General features: G+C 34.5%; 1 protein-coding gene across 1 annotated transcript in view; it reads left to right on the top strand.

Moving 5' to 3' along the window:
- LOC124371142 (atypical kinase COQ8B, mitochondrial-like) overlaps positions 1-25,496 on the top strand; it is a gene marked incomplete at its 3' end in the record, with an annotated part of 72,459 nt that overhangs the window by 16,971 nt on the left and 29,992 nt on the right. Inside the window, 3 exon segments of the mRNA XM_046829454.1 lie at positions 7,315-7,396; positions 14,298-14,899; positions 19,189-19,411. Coding sequence (XP_046685410.1) covers positions 7,315-7,396; positions 14,298-14,899; positions 19,189-19,411 — 907 coding nt within the window.

Genomic DNA, 25,496 nt, shown 5'->3' with positions numbered 1-25,496 from the left:
AGCGATACTTCATTAAGATCGGCCCTGATCCGTCTGGAGCACAGCATGGCCCTAAGCCACCGGCACAGAGCTGGCTCGAGGCCACGTCGCTGTGCTCCACTTACCATTGCAGTGAATTTGGCATTGTCGAAAGCTCCTTCAATGTCTATGAAGGTGCACAATGCCAATTCCTTGGCGGACAGGCTATCCTCAATCCTACTGACTAGTTGGTGCAGTGCTGATTCACAGGATTTGCCTTGCTGGTATGCATGTTGGTTGCGATGAAGGGGAGTGTCTGAGAGAACTCCCTTTCTCAGGTGCCTCTCCACCAGTCTTTCTAATGTTTTCAGTAGAAACGAAGATAAACTGATGGGACGAAAAGATTTAGGGACAGAGTAGTCCGCTCTCCCTTTTTTAGGGATGAAGACCACCCTGTTGAGACGCCAGACTTGTGGTATGTACCCATAGGCTAGGCTCGCCCTGAATAGTTCACATAGAAGGGTAAGGAGATTCTCCGGCCCTTGTTGAAGCAGGGCCGGAAAGATTCCATCCCCTCCTGCAGATTTGAAAGGGGCAAATTTAGAAATTGCCCATTTGGCTTTAGAGAGAGTGACAATCCTTCTGGCAATGGCCCAGCTACCACGACAAGCTCTTGGCCGTGAGCCTGCCTCGCGGTTACCAGACGTTCCAGTGTCGTCATTCTCAAAGATACAGTCAGGGAAGTGAGTCTCAAGGAGAAGTTTGAGGCTATCACTAGACCCGGAAGTGTGTTGACCTCCCTGGGACCTTAAAGATCCCAAGTGACCGGTTGGACTTGAGGCTAGTAAGCGTTGCAGTCTAGCTGCCGCGCTTAACTCATTTACCTTCTGTGTAAACTGCCTCCAGGAACTTTGTTTTGCTTTTTTAATCGCTAGGCTGTATTCTGTAAGAGCTCTATGATAGGACTCCCAGATACGGCTCCTTTTGCATTGATTGTACAGCTTCCTGACATTAGCCCTTTTGCGAGCGAGGTCCGCAGTCCACCACTTAGTATTGGTTCGACTCTTCCCCCGTCGCAATGGGCAATTGTCGTGGAAGCTATTGATTATAGCATTCTGCAGGTCAGAAGCTATCTGATCTATGTCTGTGAAGCATCGCACCCTTCCGCCTACCGATCCCAACTGTGACTGAAGGTCAGACTTATATCCCAACCAGTCAGTCCTCCTGGGATTGCGATAGAGGACCTCTGCAGCCTCATCTTGCAGGTTAAAGCGGATATACCTGTGATCCGATAATGAGGCCTCTTCGCTTACGTGCCACTTATCAACCATTCCAAGTATACCTTGTGTGCAGATTGTTATGTCAATAACTTCTTGTCTAATTCGTGTTGCGAACGTAGGGCGGTTACCTTTATTACATATAAATAGGTCCCTACTTAGAAGAAATTGTAAAAGTGCCTCACCTCTGGGGTTAGTGTTTGTGCTGCCCCATCCAGCAGAGTGATGGGCGTTGGCGTCACAACCTAGAAGAAGTTGTTGACGTCTGGCTTGTGCTTCTTCCACCAGGAGCTCTAGGTCTCTTGATGGAGGGAGTTCCCTGGCATCATATGGCAGGTATACGGAGCCTACAATTGTGCTCTGCACTGTGCCTCCATTCTTCCAGGTCAGTGTGCCCACAGTAAGATCTCTGGAGCAGAATTCGTTGAGGGTTAGAAAATCCAAGCCTCTCCTCAACAGGATGCAGGTTCTGACATTCCTTAGAGAGGTGCAGTAAATTAACTTACCTTTGGTTTCATTTAGGCCCGCCACTCTCCCTTGGTGAAGCCATGGTTCTTGTATCAATGCCAGATCAAATCCCTCTTGGAGGAAGAACTGGCAGAAGGCTGCCGAGGCAGCTCTACTGTGCTGGAGGTTGATTTGTAGAACTCGTGGCATTGTCCTTGACTGTCGAGGAGACAATTGAGACCTGCCAGAGTCCTAAGTTGGCTCTACAGTTGGAAGCCTTCACAGCCTTGTAGCAGACCTCGTCCAGGAAGCAGACGAATCCGTAACCTTTCGGGTCTGGCTTGGATGGAAGGATTTTCCACTCGTTTACATTCAGGTTGGGGTTCTGCTTATTAAACATCTCAAGTACCTTTTCAGGTGTCTTCTTCAGAAGCTTCGGGTGAGCTCTGAAAAACACCCTAGTGGACCTCAAGATGTCCTTACGCAGTCCCACTCTCAAGAGAGATGTCATCTCCCAGAGGTTTTATCCTTTGAATAACTTCTTCCAGCCAACGTTTGGTGTGTTCGTTGATGCAGGAAGCAATTAAAACACCTTTCTCTAGGTAGGTGCCCGCAAACGATGGAACGGAACCATCCTCCAGGGGTTGGATTTCTTCCATAATTGCGTCCTCGATGGCTTCTCCTTGCTCTGCACTTAGCTTCGCTTCCGGGTAGCCTTCGAGGGCTATGGCCATTTTGATTGCTGCGACCTCTCTGTAGGTAGCCTTGGGTGTGCTACCAGAGGCCTCGGGATCGTGGGCTTCGGGCTTTTGGGTTTCCCTCCTAGCCTTCTTTGCGGGTCCCTCCGCGGAGGGCGGGGTGACCAAAGTGCCTCTGGGGCGCTTGGCCGACCCCACCCCCGCCTTGGCACCCGCAGTTGGGCCCGGAGTTGAGACCTCCTGCCGTTCTTGATTCTTTTTCCTCTTCTTTTTCCCCCTCCTCCACTTGGAAGGGTCAAAAGCTTCACCCTTTTCGAGAAGTTTAGCCTTTAGTGCTTCTCTTCTTTGAGCAGTGGTGAGATTGGGCCTCTTCATTCTAAGGTTGCCGAGTTGCTCTGTGGCATCATCCAGCGTACCTGTAGACTTGGGAGTGCTTGGGCTGTTGAGGAGCTGATCTTCTATATCTTGAAGGGATTTTGCTTCCTCAGCGCTTGTGCTGCCTTCCTCAAATAAAGCCTTGCCATGTATGGGAGCTTCAGTGTGCAATGGAACCTCCTGTGTTCCTAAGGCACTTTGTTGAGGAGAAGGTAGGGATGTTGGCATAACAACCTCTTGAGTTGTGTTGCCAGGTGGTGGTATGTGCGAGGTAGCTTCAGGAGCTACCTCAGCAGGAAGAGGTAGGTTTGAAACAGCTTCAGGAACTGTTTCAAGGGTTGGTTTGTTTTGATTTTTGTGTTTGTTTTTTTCCATGTTGTTCCCACGAGAAGCTAGGGAATGGAAGGTCCACCCAGACAGAGCCCCGCATGCCTGGGTAAGCTGCTTTTAAACTGGAGGGTCGCCGGTGTCCAGAGTCCGCATAGTAAAGACTGGTTTGCCACCAGCCATTCAGCCCTGGCCTACGCTGTTCCACCGTGGCTTGGCCCCTAGTGGGAGAAATGAAAGGGAAACTAGATCGAAGAGTTGAGGAACTTTACCTCAGATAGAAGAGAGTGAAGAAGAGAGATAGGCTGACACATAGAAAAGTGTGCCAGCCATAGGCCTCCAGAACAAGAAGAGAAGGGATCTGGAGCATTAGCTAGGGTACCTCGGGGTCGCCATTACCCGTACGGCCTTGAAAGTAAGACCGCCCCTGAGGGCTATCATTGAATAGTTCTCAGCATAATCAAATTGAACAGTGCTAATTTTTCATCAGTAGCATTTTCTTTTTATGTTTCAAAATGCTCGAACTGTAGTGGGTTTTCAACCTGTACAGAAGCTCATTGGCCTTTTTATGCCATCTTAAACCGATTAAACACTTTGATGTAATAGTAGGTGCTTATCAAATTCCCCCTATTCCTTTATTTCACAGTCGATCTCAAGTCAAATCCTGGTGGTGCAATGTCTAATATGTCATTCTGGTATTTTTTTACTCACTGATTGTACAGCTTTCGTTATTTGTATCACAACAAATCTCACCTAGTCTTGTAGTCCAAAGGAAAGCCTTACACTTTCAAAGCTTTTGCTAATATAGATACACTCATTAAATCAATCAATCATCTTTATTTACAGTAACATCAAGAAACGTATTGGCGTCAAAAATATTATACAATCAGTACAAATAATTAAGAATATGTGAAATTAAGAAATTATTCTTATATATATTGTGAGCATTATATAGGTAGGTGCAGTCTAATTTTATAATAAATCTTAATAATAAATTACAAAAATAAATGGAATATTACTGTACAAAGTTTCCTAATATTATGAAAAAAAACATTGTCGTAAAAATTATGACTCTCAGGCATATGACTCTAAGGACAATGATTACATACAATTCTTTGTCGCCCTCACTCTTTTTTTTAATGTTAAGCTATTGGGTTCAACGAGAAAGGGATTTCAAGTAAAAAGAAAAATTGTGGCAATGTGAAGAGTGTAAAAACACAAGCATTGTCAGCAATGAAAAAAATGTATTAAAACGACAAAATGTAGCAAAAACGCAAATACTTTAAATTGTCACTATAAAGTAAATTAAAAAATGCCTAATAAAGGCCGAAAAACAGTAATTAAAATATTATGGACACATATAACATAAAATGTAAAAAAATGTAATGTGGGTAAAAAAAGTCTCTAAATGAGATGACCAGAAATAGGATAGCTGAGACTTTGTCGAGTTTGCCAGGTAGATACGATCCTTCCTCAAAACGGATTGCAAAGAGGGTCTTTTAATTCTAGTCCAAACGTAACATAATGTTGGTGAGTGTCGAAACAGGATAAATAACCTCACAAGACTTTTAGGAAGCATGCCTCCAGATAAAAAAATGTAAGGTAGCTTTACAAAGCTGTCACTGATTATATAGCCTAATCAAACATAAAACTGCATAAGACTAATGAACATAACACAGATGGCGCAAAATGGTTAGCTGACAATAACAAATGATATAAAGCTAAGGTAAAGTTAAAATGGAGTGAATAATGAAGATAAAATGTGAGCAAAAAGCGGTAACATCGTGATCTTCAAGCTGGGTATTACGTATGTTGCTAAAGTACAGGTAAAAGTGGTGGATAATAGTCAAACAATATGCTGACAACCTGGCATACCTTATTTTGACAGATGTAAGAGAGACTTTGGGAGCAGTTACAGTCATGAGTTCTTCAGAGATTATTCTTTGTGTTCAGAGGGTTTGTATATAATGAGATGAAGATTTTGGAACTGCAATGTTTCCACATGGTATACAATTAATAATAGAACCATTTGAATAACAAAACTGATTCCTTTACTAAAATGTTCTTTGTTAAAATATTAAGTTGAGGATGTTAGCCAGTCATATTTGATAAAATAGTCATTAAAAAAAAAAAACTGCATGTCAACATTTTGCCCAAGTGAAGTTGAGGTCGTTCTATTTAGTTTTTCCTTTTTGTACTGCTAATAAAGAAAACTATTACAATGATCCAAATCTCAACCACAATAATAGAAAATAGGTATGTGATTTGTTTATTTTGTACTTTGACTAAATAAGAACAAAATTTAAATTGTGGAATTCTTATTTAATCCACTTAAAGCATCAAACATGTAACATGCCTCAATGTAATGACTCTTTTTGGATTTTAATTCTGAGAATGTTAACACCAGGTCATGGATGCACCTCTTTGTAGCAATGTGCATTATAAAAAGAGTCTTTTATGAAACTGCTTTGACACATAGCTGTTTTTGTGAAGTTTAATTATTTGTTATTATTCAAAATCAAGAACCAGAACTTTCTCATTATATTGGACAATCTTCAGTAATACTATATTACTGAATAGTCATTCTGACTTAGCTTTCATATCTATAACCTTATAAGTTTATAGTGGTCCTTAATGTTTACTGTTAACGTTGTCTCAAAATCTTCACAAAAGTCGAAATATATATACTATTTGGGATTTTGAAGATGCATGTATTTGTGTGATAGAAAAAACTTGTTTTGTCCTTTATTTCTAAAACTTGGGGGGGGATTCATTAAAACCTCTTTATATTTCATATTAATCCTTTCAATTTTATAAGTACCTACTTAATAAAACATGTTGGACTTGATAAATCCACACTGAGCATACCATCTTGAACAGTGTGGTGACTCATAACATTGTTCAATGCTAAACTCCATATAATATTAGCCTCAAAGTGTCTTCTGCATACCATCATTTTATCACTTTTCAGAAAATAAACTGATTTACCTAATTTTGAACAAGTCTATTTTTTCATAAATTATGGGTAAGTTACATTCAATATAAAAGCTGGACTGTCAGTACATGTCTGGTGTTGTATTGAAGGTGTTAACAACATATTCTATAGCTAGAGATGTTTTATAGTTTGACACATTGTCTGCGGTGGATGGACTGTGGTACTATACAGGCTATCTTAAACTTGGTACATGTCTGGTGACGTAGTACAGGTGTTAACAACTTATTCTCTAGCTAGAGATGCATTTTAGTTTAACCCTTTTAGTGCTCGAGCATAATAAAAAAGGTTTGTCCAAAAAAGCCAGAGATTACTCTCAAGGTACTGCTGAAAAAACACCAAGCCTATTTCAGCTATTTCTTTAACATTTTACCAAAACGTTCATAAAATCAAAATGGCATTAGATAGATAGGGTATTATTTTTTTAACTATATTTATAGATAAATTGTTTTATTATAACACACAACATGCATACACTGCTAATTTATTATATTAAAAAAAAAAAAAACAAACACACCCAAATAATATTACCAAAAATGGTGGATGCACTTTGCTTCTACCGAGGCTGTCCTAAAATCAGTACATGTCTGGTGTCAGAGTGAAGGTGTTAACAACATATTCTCTTGTTAGAGATGTATTATAGTTTAACACATTTACTGCGGTGGATGCATCTTGGTACTATTCCGGCTGTTCCAAATTCACTATATAATTAGTTTTGCAGATAGTAATAATCTGATTATTTCATTAATTGCTCAAGTTACTGTCTAAAAGATGTTACACTTTGTTCTCGTAATCTTTAAAACATACAGCCAGCTAAAAATAAATCTTGAGATTGTTTGGAATCAGATGTTTTCGGCATATTTAAGTTTTTGGATACATTTTTTACTGTACCATTTTTGGTTAATATAAATGTGTTACCCGGAATATGATTTTTAATGCGAACACTTAAATTTAGGTCTTGTTGTCCATCTATTTCTGACAGTAATTTTCTTCTACTTTTCCTAGTAAAATGTTATGATAATGTTGATGAAAGTTCTATAAATGTCATACCTTTTACTCAGGACATTTTGGTCAAATATTTTAATACCTAATTCATCATTAAGGCCGCTATATATTCTAGTAATCATATCACAAGAATCAGACTTTTATAAAAAAATACAAGGAAAAAGTAGAGAATAATAAGATAAGAAAACAGTAAGATCCCAAGAGCCTTATGTTTTGTTGTTTTATTTTGTTACAGATAGAAAAGCTAGTGTCAGAAACCTTACAAAGAACTGCCATGGTGGTAGAGGGTCTTAAAGGAGTTGTGAAGTATTCTAATCGTAAGCATAGTTTAATTATTGAAGCTCTAACCCTCAGCTCTTCCCATCCTAGCTTCTACATATTTCTCATGTACACAAATAAAAGCTTATCCCTGTGGATTACCAAATTTGAGTCACCCTCCACTTTAGACCATCAAGTAATGAAGTTTTAACTGAGGTAAAACATTGGTTACTAAATAGATGATAATATTAACAGAATTATTATCGTAGATACGTACAGTCTCTCTGGCTGAATGCAACTTAAATGTCCAGTAACCTGGCACTTTATGAGTTATGTAAACAGCTTAAAAGCTACTATTATGGTCATGATTCAATAATAAATGCCTCATAGAGCATAGCATAAACATAAATGAATTGGTTCTTTTTAAATAGTAAAGAGAAATGCAAAACAGGTGTTATGGGTCTGGTACACTTATATAAGAAAATCAATGTTCCCATCAACTTCCACCCAAGCCAACCACCATTAATTTAACACGTTAACTGCCGACTCCATAAATTACATTTCAACGGTAGAGTGCCAAATTATGTTAACGTAAATACTTGCAACATTTGGGCATTTGCTCTTTACTGGGGACTAATAACTACGATTTGATGACTTATTTATGAATATCATGTTTATAAAGCGTCATGTACTTAAGCCCGACACCACTATTTACATATACAAATATCACTAAAAAACGCACCTGTCGGGCCACTATACACAACGCCTTATAGTAGAGAAATGTAGTTTTCTTTGTTGGCAGTACGAATATCTTATATTTTTTAGAAAGTTGTTAGTAATTCTCCAAACTTTTTTCCCTTCATTTTACGGGTACCTCGCATTGTGTTTCTTTCTACTAAGTGATGTTACACTGATTGTTCGTAGTGCTCAGTTACTTTTTAAAATGAGTTTATCAACTGTGTTCATCTGAAATTGATCGAATGATTGATAATCTTTCATCACCGGGTGATTTATACGCCGGTATCAGTGACAATGGTAGTTTCAATTCAATGTTAGTAATATTCCTGACGATAGTGATAGTGATCCAGACTTTATTCCTGATATGGACTATGAAGACTACACTGATGTTAACAATGTCATCGAAGAATCAGACAGTGATCTGAACTCTGGTGATATTAATAACACTACAAACCACACACCTGGTAATAGTAATTCTACAAATACCTTGGTTACTGATGAGGGCTGGGACATATTAGGGTAAGCAAAAAACTTTTCACTTCAATCAGACACCAAAATTAAATTTTAATTCACCTGACGATGCAAAGTTTATTAACTGTTTTTGAGCATTACTTGACTGATGAAGTAATTTAAATGATGGTAAGAGTATGCTAAAATACTGGAAAAATACTAATCTAGAGGATATGAACAAATTCATTGGTTTGCTTGTATAAATGGATTTAGTTTCACTGCTACGTGTTAGTAATTACTGATCAAAAAATTCTTTGTATAGCTCTGTTGCCTGATAAGTAATGAGCAGAAAACAGATTCCAGTTACTTTTATGTTACTGGCATCTTAATAACAAGAAAGACCTAGAAAAAGATGTGTTAATTTTAGTTTGGCGGTCTGAGGCAACATTTAAAATATATATATATATATATATATATATATATATATATATATATATATATATATGTATTTAAATAAGTGTATTGTATTTACTTTTGAATTCACAAAGGTGATTTTAAGTTTCATTAATTCTGTTTGGTACGCCATAAATGTAAGTGTAACAATAAATTAACGTATGGGATTAATAGTAAATAGTTTTAGTTTCTACAACCACACATGAACTCTTTATCTAAATAATGAACTTATCTGATGGAATCCCTAACCAGGCTTTGCCTTTGGGACCCTATTTTCCTATTAAAACTGTATATTTGATTTGTCATAACAGAATGTTATTTTATGTTAGTATGGATTTATAATACTATATGATTTTATCACAATACTGATATTTGTATTTGTTTTAGGAAATAAATAATTTATTCATTTATATCTCAGGTCTAAAATATTCAAAAACTACCTATGCTGATAAATTCACTGTTTCTTTGTTTTTTCCAACTTATAATTTGTACTTGTTAGGCCAGTAATTGCCAATATTGCCATAATATTTAGTATGTTAATCTTTTAATAATCAATAGGGGTATAGCTTAATTCTTTGATCTGTAAAAACATTGAAAACAAAAAATGCGTTTATTTATAACAGGGAGTTTTAAGTCCAGATACAAACACCTAAACCTATATCCAAATATTTTATTTATAATTTTAAATGGAAAGTAGGAATGCTGAAATAAAATAAAGCTAATTAACACATTCACTGTGGATGACAAAATTAATGGCGACAGAAAATGCGGGATTTTTTGTTTGTTTTTTACTTACCCAAAACGGAGTCAGGATAGCCGAAAGGGTTGTCCAAGGTATCCTGGAAGCTGCGTTGGCCGGAACGGGTGACGTCATATCCATGGCGAGTCTGCTCATCATCCGCACCAGGTGCCAGTCCCCGTGTTGTATGTTCTCACAGCGCACTAGGTTTCGGCACAAACATTCGTGAATTACACGTATATAGTACATGAATGACACGTAGATAGTACATCAATTACACGTAGATAGTACATCAATTACACGTATATATTACATATTAGTTTGAAAAATATACAACATCAAAAACAGTTAACACTCCCCCCTCCCCAAGTAATTTGTCCTCGTGATACTTATCAAAGCAACTGATTTCACAACATTGGTGGGGCCTGAGCCAGGTTGTGGGATAGCCTTCTCCAACATTAAAGCTCTGGTCAAAGATTGGGAAAAGAGGACAAGACACAAGAATTGGAGTAGAGCCTCAGGTTTAAGACTATCCAAATTGTTTCTCTCCTTAAGCTAAAGGGTGGACAGCTCTCCTAGACCAGAATAAGGAGGATATAAGACTGATATTAGGAATGCTGACAGGACCTGGCCCTCTGAGGAAGCACCTTATGAAGGTAGGCCTTAGTCAGAGCAGCGAATGTTGACTCTGTGGAGAAGAGGAGGAGTCAGCGGAGCACATTTGGTTGGATTGAACTGAGTTCACACAGACCTGGTTTGTCAGGGCACACTGCACAATAGTACACTGTTTCCTTACGCTCGCCTTCTTGGTAGCAACCGCGGCACCTCCGGGTAACTGACTTGCCGTTTCCTTTGCACTTCGTTAGTTTGGAGAGATGATGTATGCTGTTGTGTGTCGGTGTGATGAGCTGTGGGGCTTCCTTTGGAGGAAGCAGGTCTTCAAGAACACGAACTCGGAAGTAATACAGGGACAGTCTATCTGAGTTGTACATGTTGTACAGGTAAAAAGAATTTACTACAACAACCTGGAGAAAGTGCAAAAAAAATGTTCTTGTGCCATCGCAGGGTCTTGCACTCACAGGGATAATAAGTTACCATTTGGTCCAAGCGGTCAGTCCCCTTCATGTGAGAGTTGTAGTACAAGATTGGTTTTGGCAGCGTTCGTTTTTGGTTTCTCCTATTGGTGGTTTGGACCATCTCGCTGTCATATTGTGTGGAGATGTAGGTCACCGTCTGCTTATCCCTCCATTTTCCAATCATGACACTTTGGGCATAGTTCACTATTGTTTCACCTTGCCCAATGCCTTTGCCTTCACTGCTGGAGGTGTATGGAGTCTGTCGATGTGTAGGGTGCCGGTAGTGTAGGTTGAGTGACGTAGAAGTTTGGATGATAAGACAAAACTATTATAAAAATTATCCATGAACAGGGAATGGCCTTTCCCCAGGAAGTCACTCATCAGCTTCATGACGACTGACGGTATGAACTTTGCCACTACAAGAGTCATGGCTCCCCGTGTAAACATGGAAGCGCAGCATGAGTCCCTCGGGTACATTCAGGGAATATATTTTGATTCCGTATTTGTGGCGCTTGCCCTTTACGTACTGGCGGAAGACCAGTCTGCCATGCCACAGTACCATCTCTTCGTTGATTGTCAGTTCACGGTCGGGATAACAGATCTCTCGCATCTTATTGTTGAAATAATCAACAATATTTTGAATTTTAAAAGACCGGTCGTTAGCAGGTTCTGGGTGATCAGGGGTATCAACTCTTGAATAATGTAGACATCTCAAAATGCCAAGAAATCGATCTCGAGACATGTACTCCTTGAACATAGGATAGTTCAACAACCGATGAGTTTTCCAATAGTCATTCAATCGATTTAGTCTGACGTTGCCAGTCAACAGTAGAAGGCCTAAGAATGTTCTTAGTTCGGCCATCACTAAGTCCTTCCATTTGATTATGCGAGACGCGGGAGTAGTGGTGGGACCACAAAATAGTTCCAGGGCATACAGGTTGGTTTGTCTAATGATATTCTCTAAAAACACGGTGTCAAGAAGAAGATTGAACCAGTCAATTGGTTTATTGTCACCTGGAATGGGAACGAGCTAGCCAGGTTGACCAGTGAACGGCAGGTCACGTAAACCAGCCATGTTGCTGGCCGTGCTGGCCCACTGGGAGTGGGGGACGCCGCCTTCACCGTCCCTAGAACTGTTCAAACTCGACTCATTATCTTCATCAGATAAAAAATTATCGTCAATAACATTATCGTCTTCCTCCATTATGAGTACATACACTTACACAGTCAACAGACACTATAATCCACTCACACAATATCGCAAAGCATACACAACAAATGAAAATGGCGAACCGGTGACGAATCGCACAAACTGACTCACCGAAACAAGCACACCTCGCTATGAGTGTTATAGCCTTCCCAGGCAACTGCTTAGCTTACACTGAGGCAATATGAAAGCAGCTGCCGTATGCCGAGCTCGCCTGGCGCGTCACGTTTGCATGACGAGCATGCTCGTCACCTGCAGTGAATGTGTAAGTGGATTATAAACCAAGGTTTAGTTCTTACGGGTAATTTAATTTAAATTAAATGAGCATTATTAATTGGGAAATCTTTTTTTACAGGATAAAAGAGGAAATTCGTATGATGATTTTATTCAATCAACAATAATATTTTTTAAACATATAAGTGTTTGTGTTTATTTTATCGCGCAGTTACCATGTAATAACCAAATAAAACAGCTAATTAAGTTGATCATAAACTGTGGTTTAGTTCGTAAGGTTAAATTAAATACAATGAGCTTTATTAATGAGGAAAGTTTTTCTTACAAGACAAAAGAGGAAATTCTTCTGATGTTTTTATTCATTCAAAAATAATATTTTTTAAACATATAAGAGTTTTTGTGTTTTATTCTATTGCACATTGACCTATTAATTTGAGTGATTTCACTATTAAAATTATAAATTCCCAGAAATTTGATCTAATTATAATTTTACTTTAACCCTTTCCGGGCCAGGAGGCAATATATTGCCGCTGTAGATCGTGTCTGAAAAGTGCCAGGCGACAAAATATTGCCGTCGGTGACATATGCAAAAAGCACCAGGCGGGAATATATTGTCTCCTATATTCGTTGTTTTCTTAAATAAATACGTCAAATTATTAAAGTTTTATGTTTTTTTTATTCCCTGGTATACTGTATTTGTAGATAATTAATATGAATATCATTTTTATTTTTGAGGTCTATGCATTTTTATTTCTTAATTGTTACGTGACATTATCAGCTGACTCGATCTTTCGTTGTTAATTCTTTATGCTTTAGTGTAATCGTATTACTGTATGCTGGATTCTTCTTCATTATTTTATTTTGTGGTTGTAAATATTAGTAGTTTTAGTTGTTACGTGTTTAGCTATCGTGTGTAGTAGTTGCAATGACTGACAATTTGCGATCTCACGGGAGTGAAATTGTAAATAGCACATTTGTAAATAGAAAAAGTGTAAATAAATTTCAAATAAAATTGTCTAAATATTTCTTGGTAAATAGTGTTTTGTACTGTATTGAAACTGTTTATGGATCCTACAATCATCTGTTTACTGTTACATCCATAATGTGAATATTTATTTTAAGTTTCTTGCAATGTAAGAGTCAGTTGCTTTAACACTTATAAATTCTTGCGAAGTACAATTATGCGTATTTAAACAAAATGTGTCATAAAAAAATCTATTTATGAGAGAAATAACACAAAATTTTGTATGGTTGTTCCGTTTTAAATGTATAATATAATAAAATAGCTTCCCACACTAAAATTATTTTTCCTTTTTTAGTTATTTGCAACAAAAAAAGTTTTTTTGTAATCTAATAAAACATTAAAAAAAAATTTAAATTACTTAAAACTACATCTATATATCTTTTTGTTGATAGTATATATCTATACGAGTAATTTGGTGCAACTTTTAGGTCATTCTCTAATTTTTATCAAAACTTATAAATTTTAATCTAAGAGACTGCAAAATCGCCAATTTTAGCCTGGCACTTAAGACTAGTCACAAGGGGATATGAGATGTGAAAAAATTTTGCAACATCTCACATTTGCTCTTAGCCCTGAAAGGGTTTAAAACATATTCAAGTTTTCAAGTTTCATTTAACCATATAATTACTGCTTTTACCTATTAATTTACAGTCTTCTGAGCGGATGTTTTTCTGGCAATATTCCCTGGAAATATTTCCTCTATATTAAATTCTTGGGAATTTTACATCACTAGTTAGGGGGTAAAATTATAAGCAGATAGCATTTATCACCTGAGCTCATTAAAGTACCGTTAGGCCGAACTAATACATGACAAGATATTTCGTTAGTGATTTGCAATGGGTTAAAATAGTATATTGGATACTTCCTCTTGTTCCATGCCATTCAAGTAATAATTTTAAAAATGTTAGTACATTCCAAAGTATGTAAACAGTAAAATGCATAGCAAAAACTGGTTTTCGTTAAAGTGAAATTTACTGACAACATTTAAAGCTGTACAAAAAAATGTACTTTTTAACTACAACTCCAATTTTTTTTTCAGAACCCGTAGAAGAGCAGAATAATGGGATTGACATATCTGAACTTGAATTAGAATTTGACAAAGAAACAATGTTTGAAGATGTTGAAAATCTTTTTAGAAAAGGAGAAAAAGAAGAAATTCAGTCTCCAAAATCCAATGTAAAAGTTATGTCAATAACATCACCTGGAAAGTATGCTACTATTAAAAAAAAACCTGAGTTGTTGCAGAACTTTGGAGAAACATCAGAGTTGGCTCAAAACACAAATACTCAATACAATATACAGTCAAAAGTGCTAGAAAATTATAAACCTGTTGAAAAACTGGACCGTATATCAAATATTATTGAGGAGTCTAAAGCTTTTGTAAATCCATTGCCTCATTCAATAGATGGCATCAAATCAAATGTGGAAGATTCTTTAAAGGTTAAAACGCAACTGAAAGAAACTAATTTCTACAATATTGAGCCACAAGTAATTCAAAGTCATTCAACGGATGGCATCAAATCAAATGTGGAGGATTCTTTGAAGGTTAAAATGCAACTGAAAGAAACTAATTTCTACAACATTGAGCCACAAGTAATTCCAACACCAGTTGCTAAGAAAGCACCAAAGAAAAAACAGAGTGTAAGGAATATCATATTAAGATTAAAATGTTAAGCGTATGTTGTTTTATATGAAATTTGTTCTGAGTTGAAAGCTTTACACTTTGAAAATCATTAAATAGTTTTGATTTGTAGGATTATTTTATCAGTACGTATTAAGTACTTTTCATCATTTATAATATGTGTGAATCTTAAATTCTTTTTATTTATTTTGTAATAAACAAAATTTGGTTAATTTATTGAAAATTAATGACGTTGGGTTGTTATTAATGAAATTCCAAGCCCAGTCCAAATTTCGATTTTTAAAGAATTTACCCTTACACACTTACATACACACACATGTATCAGTTTTGTCTAAAGTAGTCATGGATAAATTTAAGGCTAAAATAAAACAGATTACAAACTTAATAACAAATAAATAACCTGTTAAGTCAACAGCACTAATGAAATAATATAAATTCATATTTTATAATAAACTATTATAATGAAGTATCAAATTACACATTAGAACATCACAAAAAAGGTAGCACACAGAGAGATGGACTGTCCTGTGATATTTTGACCTAAAATCAAAAGTGTTCTTCCTTAGACCAAGAGGACCTCCTGTATCAAGTCTCAAGGACTCTCCTAACAAGGGATATTACAGAGACGGATAATGACACAATATCAATAAAGTCCTGTCCGGATCCTTAATAACATAATAAAGTATGTTACATAAATTATTCAAAACTTTCATACCTATTAAATTTGAAATTATTCACTACAAAAGAATCGGTTACCTTTTAATTCACACTCAATATAAACCAATTGGAAAAGTCTATAAATTTATCAACAAAGTTCTTATTGGTTTTTAATTTTTTGTATTTTACATTATATATTCTAGATCTAAAATATTGTACTTGTGAACAACATTACACAACGTCTTTATGAATAAAAATATTGTATTGAATTGTAAAAACAAATGTGAATCTCACTAGTAACCAAATAAAATAAAATTTGAGATATGGTATTTACATTCAGTGTAAAGTAATCACATCACATTCTTATGGCACATGACTACTGAAGCTCACAATAGCAGTGTGTAGTGTGTTTGCAAACATTAGACACTGCAGCATTTGGTAGTCAAACTGTTACCACACTGCATAACAATATTGTTTCTTCACGCCTGTCACAATAAAGTTATAGCTATTTTTACTTTATTCCAAGAATTATTTTGGCTTAAACATGTTGACCATATTTAGGCATCATCTAGATCAGCGGTTCCCAAAAGGTGGTCCGCGGACCCCTAGGGGTCCGCAAAGCTCGTTAAGGGGGTCCGCAGCGAGGTGGTATAAAATAAAAAAAAAAATTTCTATTAAAAGTTATTCTATAATTTTGATTTTTTTAAAGTGTTAAAATATAACACTAAACAGATATTTTAGGTATGCGAGTAAATACGATCAGCGTAGTTTGTAAGTCCATAATGTGAACTGTGACAAGCTTATAGAGACATCATTACTGGGCGAGTGACGGAGCGATAGTACGAGAGTGAGCGGCGAATGACGCTGATATACATTTCCCCACTCCAGCGAAACCGCTCCTAACCAGTTTGTCAGCCATGGCATTGACCCTGCTCCCCACTACGCGCCGTCGCCGACACTCGCAGTCGCTCACGTGATCTCTCAGAATAGATTCAGTTGTACTGTGTTGTACGTTCAGTGGTACTCAGTGTTGTTGTCTGTTGATAATTGCATTTATGTAACAACAGTTTATTTAATAATAGTTGGTCGGTTTAGTTTAGTGTTTAGTAGCCAAAAGTAACAATGGATCGTTGGTTAATTAGTGCCAAGTTAAAAAGGCCAATATCTGACGTGGAAAAGGAAGAGCATCCTTCATGTAGTACTGCTATGGTCGATGAAGTGCCCAGCTGTGAACAGCCCTGTACTAGCTTAAGAAGCGTGAGTAAAAAATTAGGTACCAGTAAAAAAATAAGAAAATACAATAATGAATATTTGGAATTAGGTTTTACATATATTGGTACTGAAGATAATCCAAAGCCACAGTGCGTTATTTGTTTAGAATTTTTGTCAAATGAAGGCATGAAACCTGCTAAATTGCGACGTCACCTTGAAACAAAACATCCTGAATCTAAAACTAAGTCAGTAGAGTTTTTCAACCTAAAGCTAAACGAGTTAAAAAATCTAAAAATATAATTAAAAAAGGTATTGTAGGTCTAAATGTCAATGAAAATGCAACATTAGCTTCTTACCAGGTTGCTGAGCTTATTGCAACTTCTGGCAAGGCACACACAATAGCAGAAGAACTTATTATCCCTGCTGCTGTAAAAATGTGCAGAATTGTGCTTGGAGATCAAGCAGCTAAAATGATCAGCAAATAGATGAAAGCACGGATATATCCAAGAAAGCTACTATGCTAGTTTTTGTCAGATTTATTTTCGAACATCAATGTTATGAAGATGTTTTGTTCTCTTGTGAACTTATGCATACAAAAGGTGAAGATATTTTTAATGCTATTGATAAGTTTTTTTCCCAACACAATATTAAGTGGGATAAATGTGTTTCTATTACAAGTGATGGTGCTGGAGCTATGTCTGGCTACAAAACAGGATTATTGGGCATATTACAAAAAGTCGCACCACATGTCCAATGGACTCATTCTTGCATCCACAGGGAAGCACTGGCAGCGAAAAATATGCCAGTAACACTTAAGACTACCTTTGATGAAGTTGTTAAGATAATTAATTTCATTAAATCACGCCCCCTACAGTCCAGGCTGTTTGAAGCGTTATGCAGAAACATGCAGAGTGAGCATATTCAGCTCTTGTTACACACCGAGATTAGGTGGCTTTCTCGGGGAAAGGTACTTGAGCGGTTTTTTGAACTCAGAGATGAGGTTCGTGTTTTTCTCCTGGAAACACAATTTTCTAATCAACTGAACGATTTTAATTGGCTATGTAAGGTTGCTTACCTATCAGATATTTTTGGACACTTAAATGAATTAAATTTAAGTTTGCAAGGATTTTATGTGGATATATTCAGAGTGGAGGACAAGATTGCAGCAATGAAACAAAAATTTGAACTTTGGTCCAGAAGAGTTGAAAAAAATCATTTACAAACTTCCGATTACTACAAATGTTTTTAGAATCTAACCAGGAGCAGTTATCAGAAAATGTCAGAGAAGAAATATCGGCCCACCTTAAGACTTTAGCAACATCATTGAAAGAGTATTTTCCAGAACCAGATTCTAAGAACAGTTGGATAAGAGATCCCTTTACTACTATGGACATTGAAGAACTAAATTTAATTGAAAAAGAACAAGACCAACTCATTGATTTATCAAGCAATGGCACCCTTAAAAGTACCTACAAGGACGAAACACTCATGGAGTTTTGGTTGATAGTGCAGCGAGACCACAAGGAGTTAGCTTTTAAAGCCTTAAAACATTTAATACAATTTTGCACAACATACAAATGTGAACAGGCGTTCTCCACATTATGCTATATGAAAAACAAATATCGGAATCGTCTCAATGTGCATGACGATTTTCGTTTAAAGGTCTCAAACTTGCGACCTGATATGAAAGAAATTCTGGACAAAAAAAGATAGATTTCATCTTTCACACTAGGACTAATCAAAATCATATAAAAAAGTGAAAAAAATCTTTTAAACAATTCATAATATTATAAAATTAAATTGATAACAATTTAAATTATGTAAAATAAAATTATGTAATGTAAAATAAAATTTCATCTTTTTTAAATTTAATGTGTGCCCACTTATTTGTTTCCTAGCTAGGCAAACGAACGTTTTTGGCATTTGTTTTAATACTTTAAAAAAAATATTGGATAATAATGTAAACACAAGAGTGCAATAATTACTTTTCAGTTTATGCTGTATCCATCGTTGGTATATATCCAGTAAGTATAAATAATATAAATATATTACAAGTACATTATGATTATATATATATATATATATATATATATATATATATATATATATATCCGTTTGTTTAAGTTATTAATAAATACCCACTTACCATACATTCAAAATTACTTTTAGGGGTCCCCAATGGTTTGAGTTATTTTCAGGGGGTCCTCAACTCGTTAGAATTTGGGAACCGCTGATCTAGATACTGTCACTGCAGTGTATACAATACTGCAGTCGAGTTTTGGTGTATGTTTCATACGTAATAAGGTTTTGTGTCTATTGTTAAGAACCTTATTATTACTATTAATATTAATATCTATTTTTATAAAACATCTGGAGATATATGGATGCAGGTATTTATACAAAATCTGTTGTCAGGCAGTTAAGTGAGACAGCCAAACAGCGCTCAGTGCCTTCATCTCGTCTTGGACGTATGATATCATTTGGCAGCCTAGCCGCAGGTCTGGGGATTGGCACAGTAGCTGAGGTAACTCGCCGTTCTCTGGGCATAGCCGAAACTCCATCTGTTGGTACAACCCTTGACAGTGCCTTTCTTTCTCCAGCTAATGCTGAACGAATTGTGGATACACTTTGTAAAGTGAGAGGTAAATCAATTGTAGTAAAATCAGGTTTTATTTTGTGCACATTTATTATCAAACTAAAAATCAGAGCTCTCTTCTAAAATAAAATAATAAAGTTTTAAAATAAAAATCTAATACCACTTGGAAATAACTAAAATAAAAATGTTCACTTCTAAGTACACTCACAATTCAAAAAATAAAAATTTAAACTTCTCTTTACACTAGTTGAACCTTAACTTTCAAGTCTCTGCAATTCAGATTACAACTCTCTCAAACAATTATTAATGTTCAATTAATTTCCAATTAATAATTCACAATAAAACAGTTCCAGTTAAATATTAATAAATTACTACCTTTCCAAATCTCAATTAAAGTTATTAACAAAGTTCAATTTTAATTCACTCTTCTTGCAAGTATGAACCAAATGTAACACGTATGATTCTATTATGCTTTATTGTTCATCGAGAATTAGTTATTCAGATTGCTCTGTAGTTTCTATGAATTCAATTTTTTCCTATAAAAAAGACAACAGAATTGATTTAATATCAGATCTGGAAGATCTATTTCAATAAAACGTACAATAAATTTGGTGCTTACCTCAAAATCCCTCGTGGAAAAAAATTAAGAAACACGGCGCACTTAAACGGCACAACTTAACTCACGAAAATGACCAAAAAGAAGGGTGAAAATTATGAGCGGTGGCGCTTAAATACTTCCCTTTCCAATCAACTTTGCAGGACATCCGCGGTGTTCTCTCATTGGTCCAGCTGTATCAAACAAGGAGAATAGTCGCAACAAGACAAGTTCTAATCAATTCAAGGCGGTCAAACCTGCCTTCCTAACAATTTAAAACTACCAGTACTAACTTGCCAAAGGATTACATGTTCGTTTTTACTCTAACTTTTCACAATCTAATCTAAAATTAAATCCCAATATTTCGATCCCAAAATTTTCATTTAATTTAAGTTTTAATTTAAAAAAATAAATCAATGTAGCTTTAAAAACGCTACAATTATGTTATACAATAATATTATGGTTACTGACTTAAATTACATTTCTAATGTGTTGGAAGCTTCAACATATTCATCAGTTTCTGTTAGACCAGCAATAGAGTATAGTGATTTCCAAAATAAAATCAGTAATCCAGAATATAGACCAGAAGTTGGTGACTATGCATGTATACTACCAATTTTATTCACCCAACTCAACTCTTTTCTTAGTTTTTCAATTTGATACAAAAATAATTTAGGATCACTACTTTAATATGCATCTAGACATAATTGCACAAGTAGAATTTACTAGTTGAAATAAACTAAACAAAGTTTTTACATATTTGATTCATTTTATCTCAAAAATACTTAAAAACACTATACAAATAATCACAATCTTAAAATTCAATTAAGTTGTGTGTGCACCCACATGTGTGTTATTTGTTGTTTTTAACTTGTTTTTAAATGTGTTTTTTTCGTATAAGAAGATAATAGTTTTTTTAATATAAAAATCAACATATTACTCTAAAATAAATTTAACCCCTTCATTGCTATTTATTTGCTTATTACCTGTTCCTATAATATGGTGGCCTTTCACCAGAGACGTCTCTAACTGCTATACCAGTTTTAGACATTTTGCTGAGTTTTACCTAAAAATTCATACTATAATTATTTATTATCTTAGAGTTTTTTCATTAAATAAATTAGTATTTGAAACAATATTAAAATGTGATTTTCACTTCATAGTTTCTTTGTTTTATTTATTTATTTGAATATCTAACTCAATATTTCTTCCAAATTCATTGACCCTTTGAGTACCAAGTATTTATTGAGTGGGTGTACTGAAAAGTGCCAGCCCTTTTGAAGGCATTTTACAAGGTTTTCAGTAAAAAATTCACAGTTTGATTATTTAATAAGCTATCAACATTCTGTTTTTGTAAATTTTCTTTGAAAACTCTGACTAATTAACATAAAATAACAAAGTTACCATAAAATTAAATTTAGGAATATCAAAAGGGGACTTACTTAAAAAATTCCAGAATTTATTTAAATTTCATTTTTCAACCTAATTCATTACCAAAAAAATCATATCCTTTTCTTTGTCTATATCACTGGAAAGGGTATTAAATTTTCTATAATTCTTGAAAAATGTATATCATTATCTTCAATAATGAGTGAGTTATACACATTTAAGAAACTATTGTCACATCGTTTTCTGGTAGCCATGTCAACCAAAAATGTTTATATGTTACTTCTAGATTGATTTTCGTTAAAATCAGTTGATCGGAAGTGTACTGTAACAATTTTATTTTGAAAATAAAAGTTCTTCACAAACAATTATAATACTAGTTTAAAAATATAAAGTTTTCGATTTGTAGTGATTTTTTTCCTGAACGTCCAGTAAAATCGGACATTGGCATTTTTCGGCCGACTTTTGACGTCCAGTAAAGTCGGTATTCGAAGGGTTAATGAACATACAAGACATTTATCTTACAAATAAAAAATGATTCGCAAAATGTGTTGCTAGGCGTTAATCTTGGGAATGGCTGAACCACTTTGGCTAATTTTATTAGTGAAATCTTTGTTGAAATCTAAGGAAGGTTTATATAAATGGAACGATCTTAAACATTACCTGGAATATTTGTTAATTAGGAAAAAATTGTAATATTCATGTTCCATAATCCAAATGTAACTGTGACACAGAGCAGTGTTGTTGAAACCATCAGTTGAAGTTCATTAAAGAGGCAGAATATTTGTCTACAATTTAAATTTTAGAACAGTGCTTAATTAGTAGTGTTGCAGATAGCAAAGACAAAGTTAATACCTAACTTTTACTCAAAATTGCACAAGTGACGAATTTGAAACATCTAATGGATTGTAAATAATATTTAAACACTCTTACTAAAAAAACCTTAATAAACAAAGCTGTGAAGGCTGTAACTAGATTTCAATGAGCTACGTAAGTGTATATTTTATTAATTGGGGCAATAAGGTAAACTCAACTGTGTCACGCTAATTGAATTCAAACAGCAGGAAGTAAACATCTGACCGAGATAGTCTTCTCAGCTCTACATAGCATATTTTATTTTCTTCATCAGCAATACAAGAGAAACTCAACTATGGCATCGAAAATTTCTTGGAGATATCCTTAAAAATTACATTTTTATAAAGTCATTAATTTATAAATCCAAATACAGAAATCACATACTTTTAAGTTTAAAAAGTTGAGATAACTTCAGTTGCTCATAAAATATTACTGTATGAAGTGTTTAAGATTAAATTAATATGCTAGTTAAAATTAATTCTTAATACAATGCTGACTTTAAATATTTTAAAATGTTACTTAAAAATTTTATTACAACTTTTATTGCAAATGTGTGGAATAATGGATGTTGGAATTTTAAAGTTCTTCAAACCAAATGTTGGCTGTAAAAGAGTAAATCAGTATATCATAAAATCACACACATTTTTATTAAAATGAACACAGATGTTTGATAAATCTTCTATTCTAATAGGTCACAACCCAGTAAAATTTGTTTTTAATTATATGCCATGAGAGAACAATTTTACGTTTTAATTATTTTAACAACTAAACTCAAATGAAACTGTTAAATATTTTACATTATTGTAAAGATTATTAAATTTTATATAATATGGAGATATTTGAAAAGGTATTAAGCCTATTCACTATCAGAAATGCCAACTTAGTAGTAAGAATGATTAAATAAATAAATAAAAATTAATTAAATGTCAGTTAAATATTAGTTGCAAATGATATTTAAATTCAGCTTAATCAATAAAAATACAATCTTACAAATAGCTCCAATATTTTTTGTAACATTTACAGCATAAGTTGAAGAGAATTGTGATGAAAAATGACTAAATCATTGTCAATGAAGAGATTGGTTAAACGTTAAAAATCTCTACTCTTAGATAGTATAAAAACATTGAAAGAAGGAGGCCAACAATGCTTTCAATAGATATTTTCATAAGCAGTCCCAAAAGTAGCATTATGATAGCAGCACATACAGAAAGTAATGATAAAGGAGTTGATGGTGATCGGAGGCAATTGGACTTTAACACCAGACCTCTTCGTGGCAATTAAAATTGATTGCCCAGGAGAGGGGTAATTGAATTTGCCTTATTTTGGCATTAAAATAACTGATCCTGTTTTAATGGTGGGGTTCTTCATCTGCCAAATTCTGTGTATCTAGAATTTGAAAAGCTCTGCTTCCCACATTAAATCTGCAACCCAAAGAGGACAGACAACTACTGAAATGCTCTCTAAAGTTGAGAAAGATGTAAGCAATCCAAAATTTCTAAATATGCATCTTTTATGAGTCTATACGTTTATTTCAAATCAGTGAATTCTATAAGAAGTTTCATACCAAGCCTGCTAATTTTTCTATCAATAATCATGGATTAGTTTAGGTGTGTATGACTTTAAATAATCTTTTGTTTAACGGCTTGAGTTTCTAGTGAAATAGAAGGAACGTCCTGAGATATGATACATTTTAATATACAGTACACGTATACACAACAAAGGAGGGCTGTCCAATTAAAAGGTAAACAATGGGGAGAATACCATCTACACTTTTTCTTCATTATACATTCTAAAACTATAAACGTTTATAGCTGATGATTTTCACGTTAGACATAAGCTGAAAGTCATGTTTTTATTATTAGTATTAGAATCATTATGCTACTAGCATTGATAAATAAATCAATCACCCACGGCTTTACAGACAATTTTCAAAATTGAAGGCCATAGTTTTCTTAGTGAAAGCATTTATGATATAATAGAGTAAAATAAATATGTCTTATTTTAACAGGCCAAGTTAGGTCTAAGAAGCCCTCTCTAACACTTAACCTGAGGGCCAATGGTTTAAAGGTGACTTCCAAACCACCACAATATGATGGAGCCCAATAATTTTTTTTAAACATAAGTAGACATGTCAGGTACATATTATTTCAGTATCCGTGGTTGAGAGATTTAAAACGTAAACACAATTTTGACTGGTTCTATTTCATGTTTTCTTGTATGAATAAATATACACACATAGTCTCAAAAACCTAATTTGGTCAACTTCAGACAGTTTTGATTAATTTTTTATCTAAGGTATTTCAAGTGCCATAGTTGAGTTTGACTTTTGCCCCCATCAAGAAAATATATACCAACAAAAACCAACTTTGATTACAAAACATCTCCTTTCAGCTCTTTAAATTTACTTTCTGTCTAAGATTTTTAAAGTGCTATAACGACTTGGATTGTTGATCTTAATATTCCAGAGTATTAATATATAAATCATCAATAATACATCCAAGACGATATAAAATATTTTTTGATTAGTAAAGATCCTAGTGAATATTAAGTACAATGTATTACTAAAATTGTTAACTATTAAATATTATTTGGTTTGTCTAAAATAAAAATCACAGTTCTAAATGAAAACAATGGATTTATTTTTAACTGGCAAATTAATAAGTTCAACGTTTCAGAATTTTTATCACTCTATTTTCCACAAAGAATTGACAAACCTTTTAGTAAATTTAAAAATTCCTTTGGCAAGAAATAAAAATATTAATCAAATTATCAAACTAAAAATCAGAGCTCTCTTCTAAAATAAAATAATAAAGTTTTAAAATAAAATGAAATACCACTTGGAAATAATTAAAATAAAAATGTTCACTTCTAAGTTCACTCAAAATACAAAATAAAATTTCAACTTCTCTTTACACTATTTGAACCTTAACTTTCAAGTCTCTGCAATTCAGATTACAACTCTCTCTCTAACAATTATAAAGTTCAATTAATTTTCAATTAATAATTCACAATAAACAGTTCCAGTTAAATATTAATAAATTACTACTTTTTTAAATCTCAATTAAAGTTATTAACAAAGTTCAATTTTAATTCACTTCTCTTGCAAGCATGAACCAAATGTAACTTGTATGATTCTATTATGCTCTATTGTTCTTCGAGAATAAGTTATTCAGATTGCTCTGTAGTTTCTATGAATTTAATTTTTTCCTCAAAATCACTCGTGGAAAAAAAATTTAAGAAATACGGCGCACTGCAATTAACTTTACTCACGAAAATAACCAAAAGAAGGGCGAAA

The sequence above is a fragment of the Homalodisca vitripennis genome, unplaced genomic scaffold (genome assembly GCF_021130785.1).
Source record: "Homalodisca vitripennis isolate AUS2020 unplaced genomic scaffold, UT_GWSS_2.1 ScUCBcl_989;HRSCAF=4025, whole genome shotgun sequence".
In the NCBI taxonomy this organism is placed as follows: Eukaryota; Metazoa; Arthropoda; class Insecta; order Hemiptera; family Cicadellidae; genus Homalodisca; species Homalodisca vitripennis.
The sequence above is the reverse complement of the archived record's forward strand: the minus strand, read 5'-3'. Positions and strand labels throughout refer to the sequence as shown.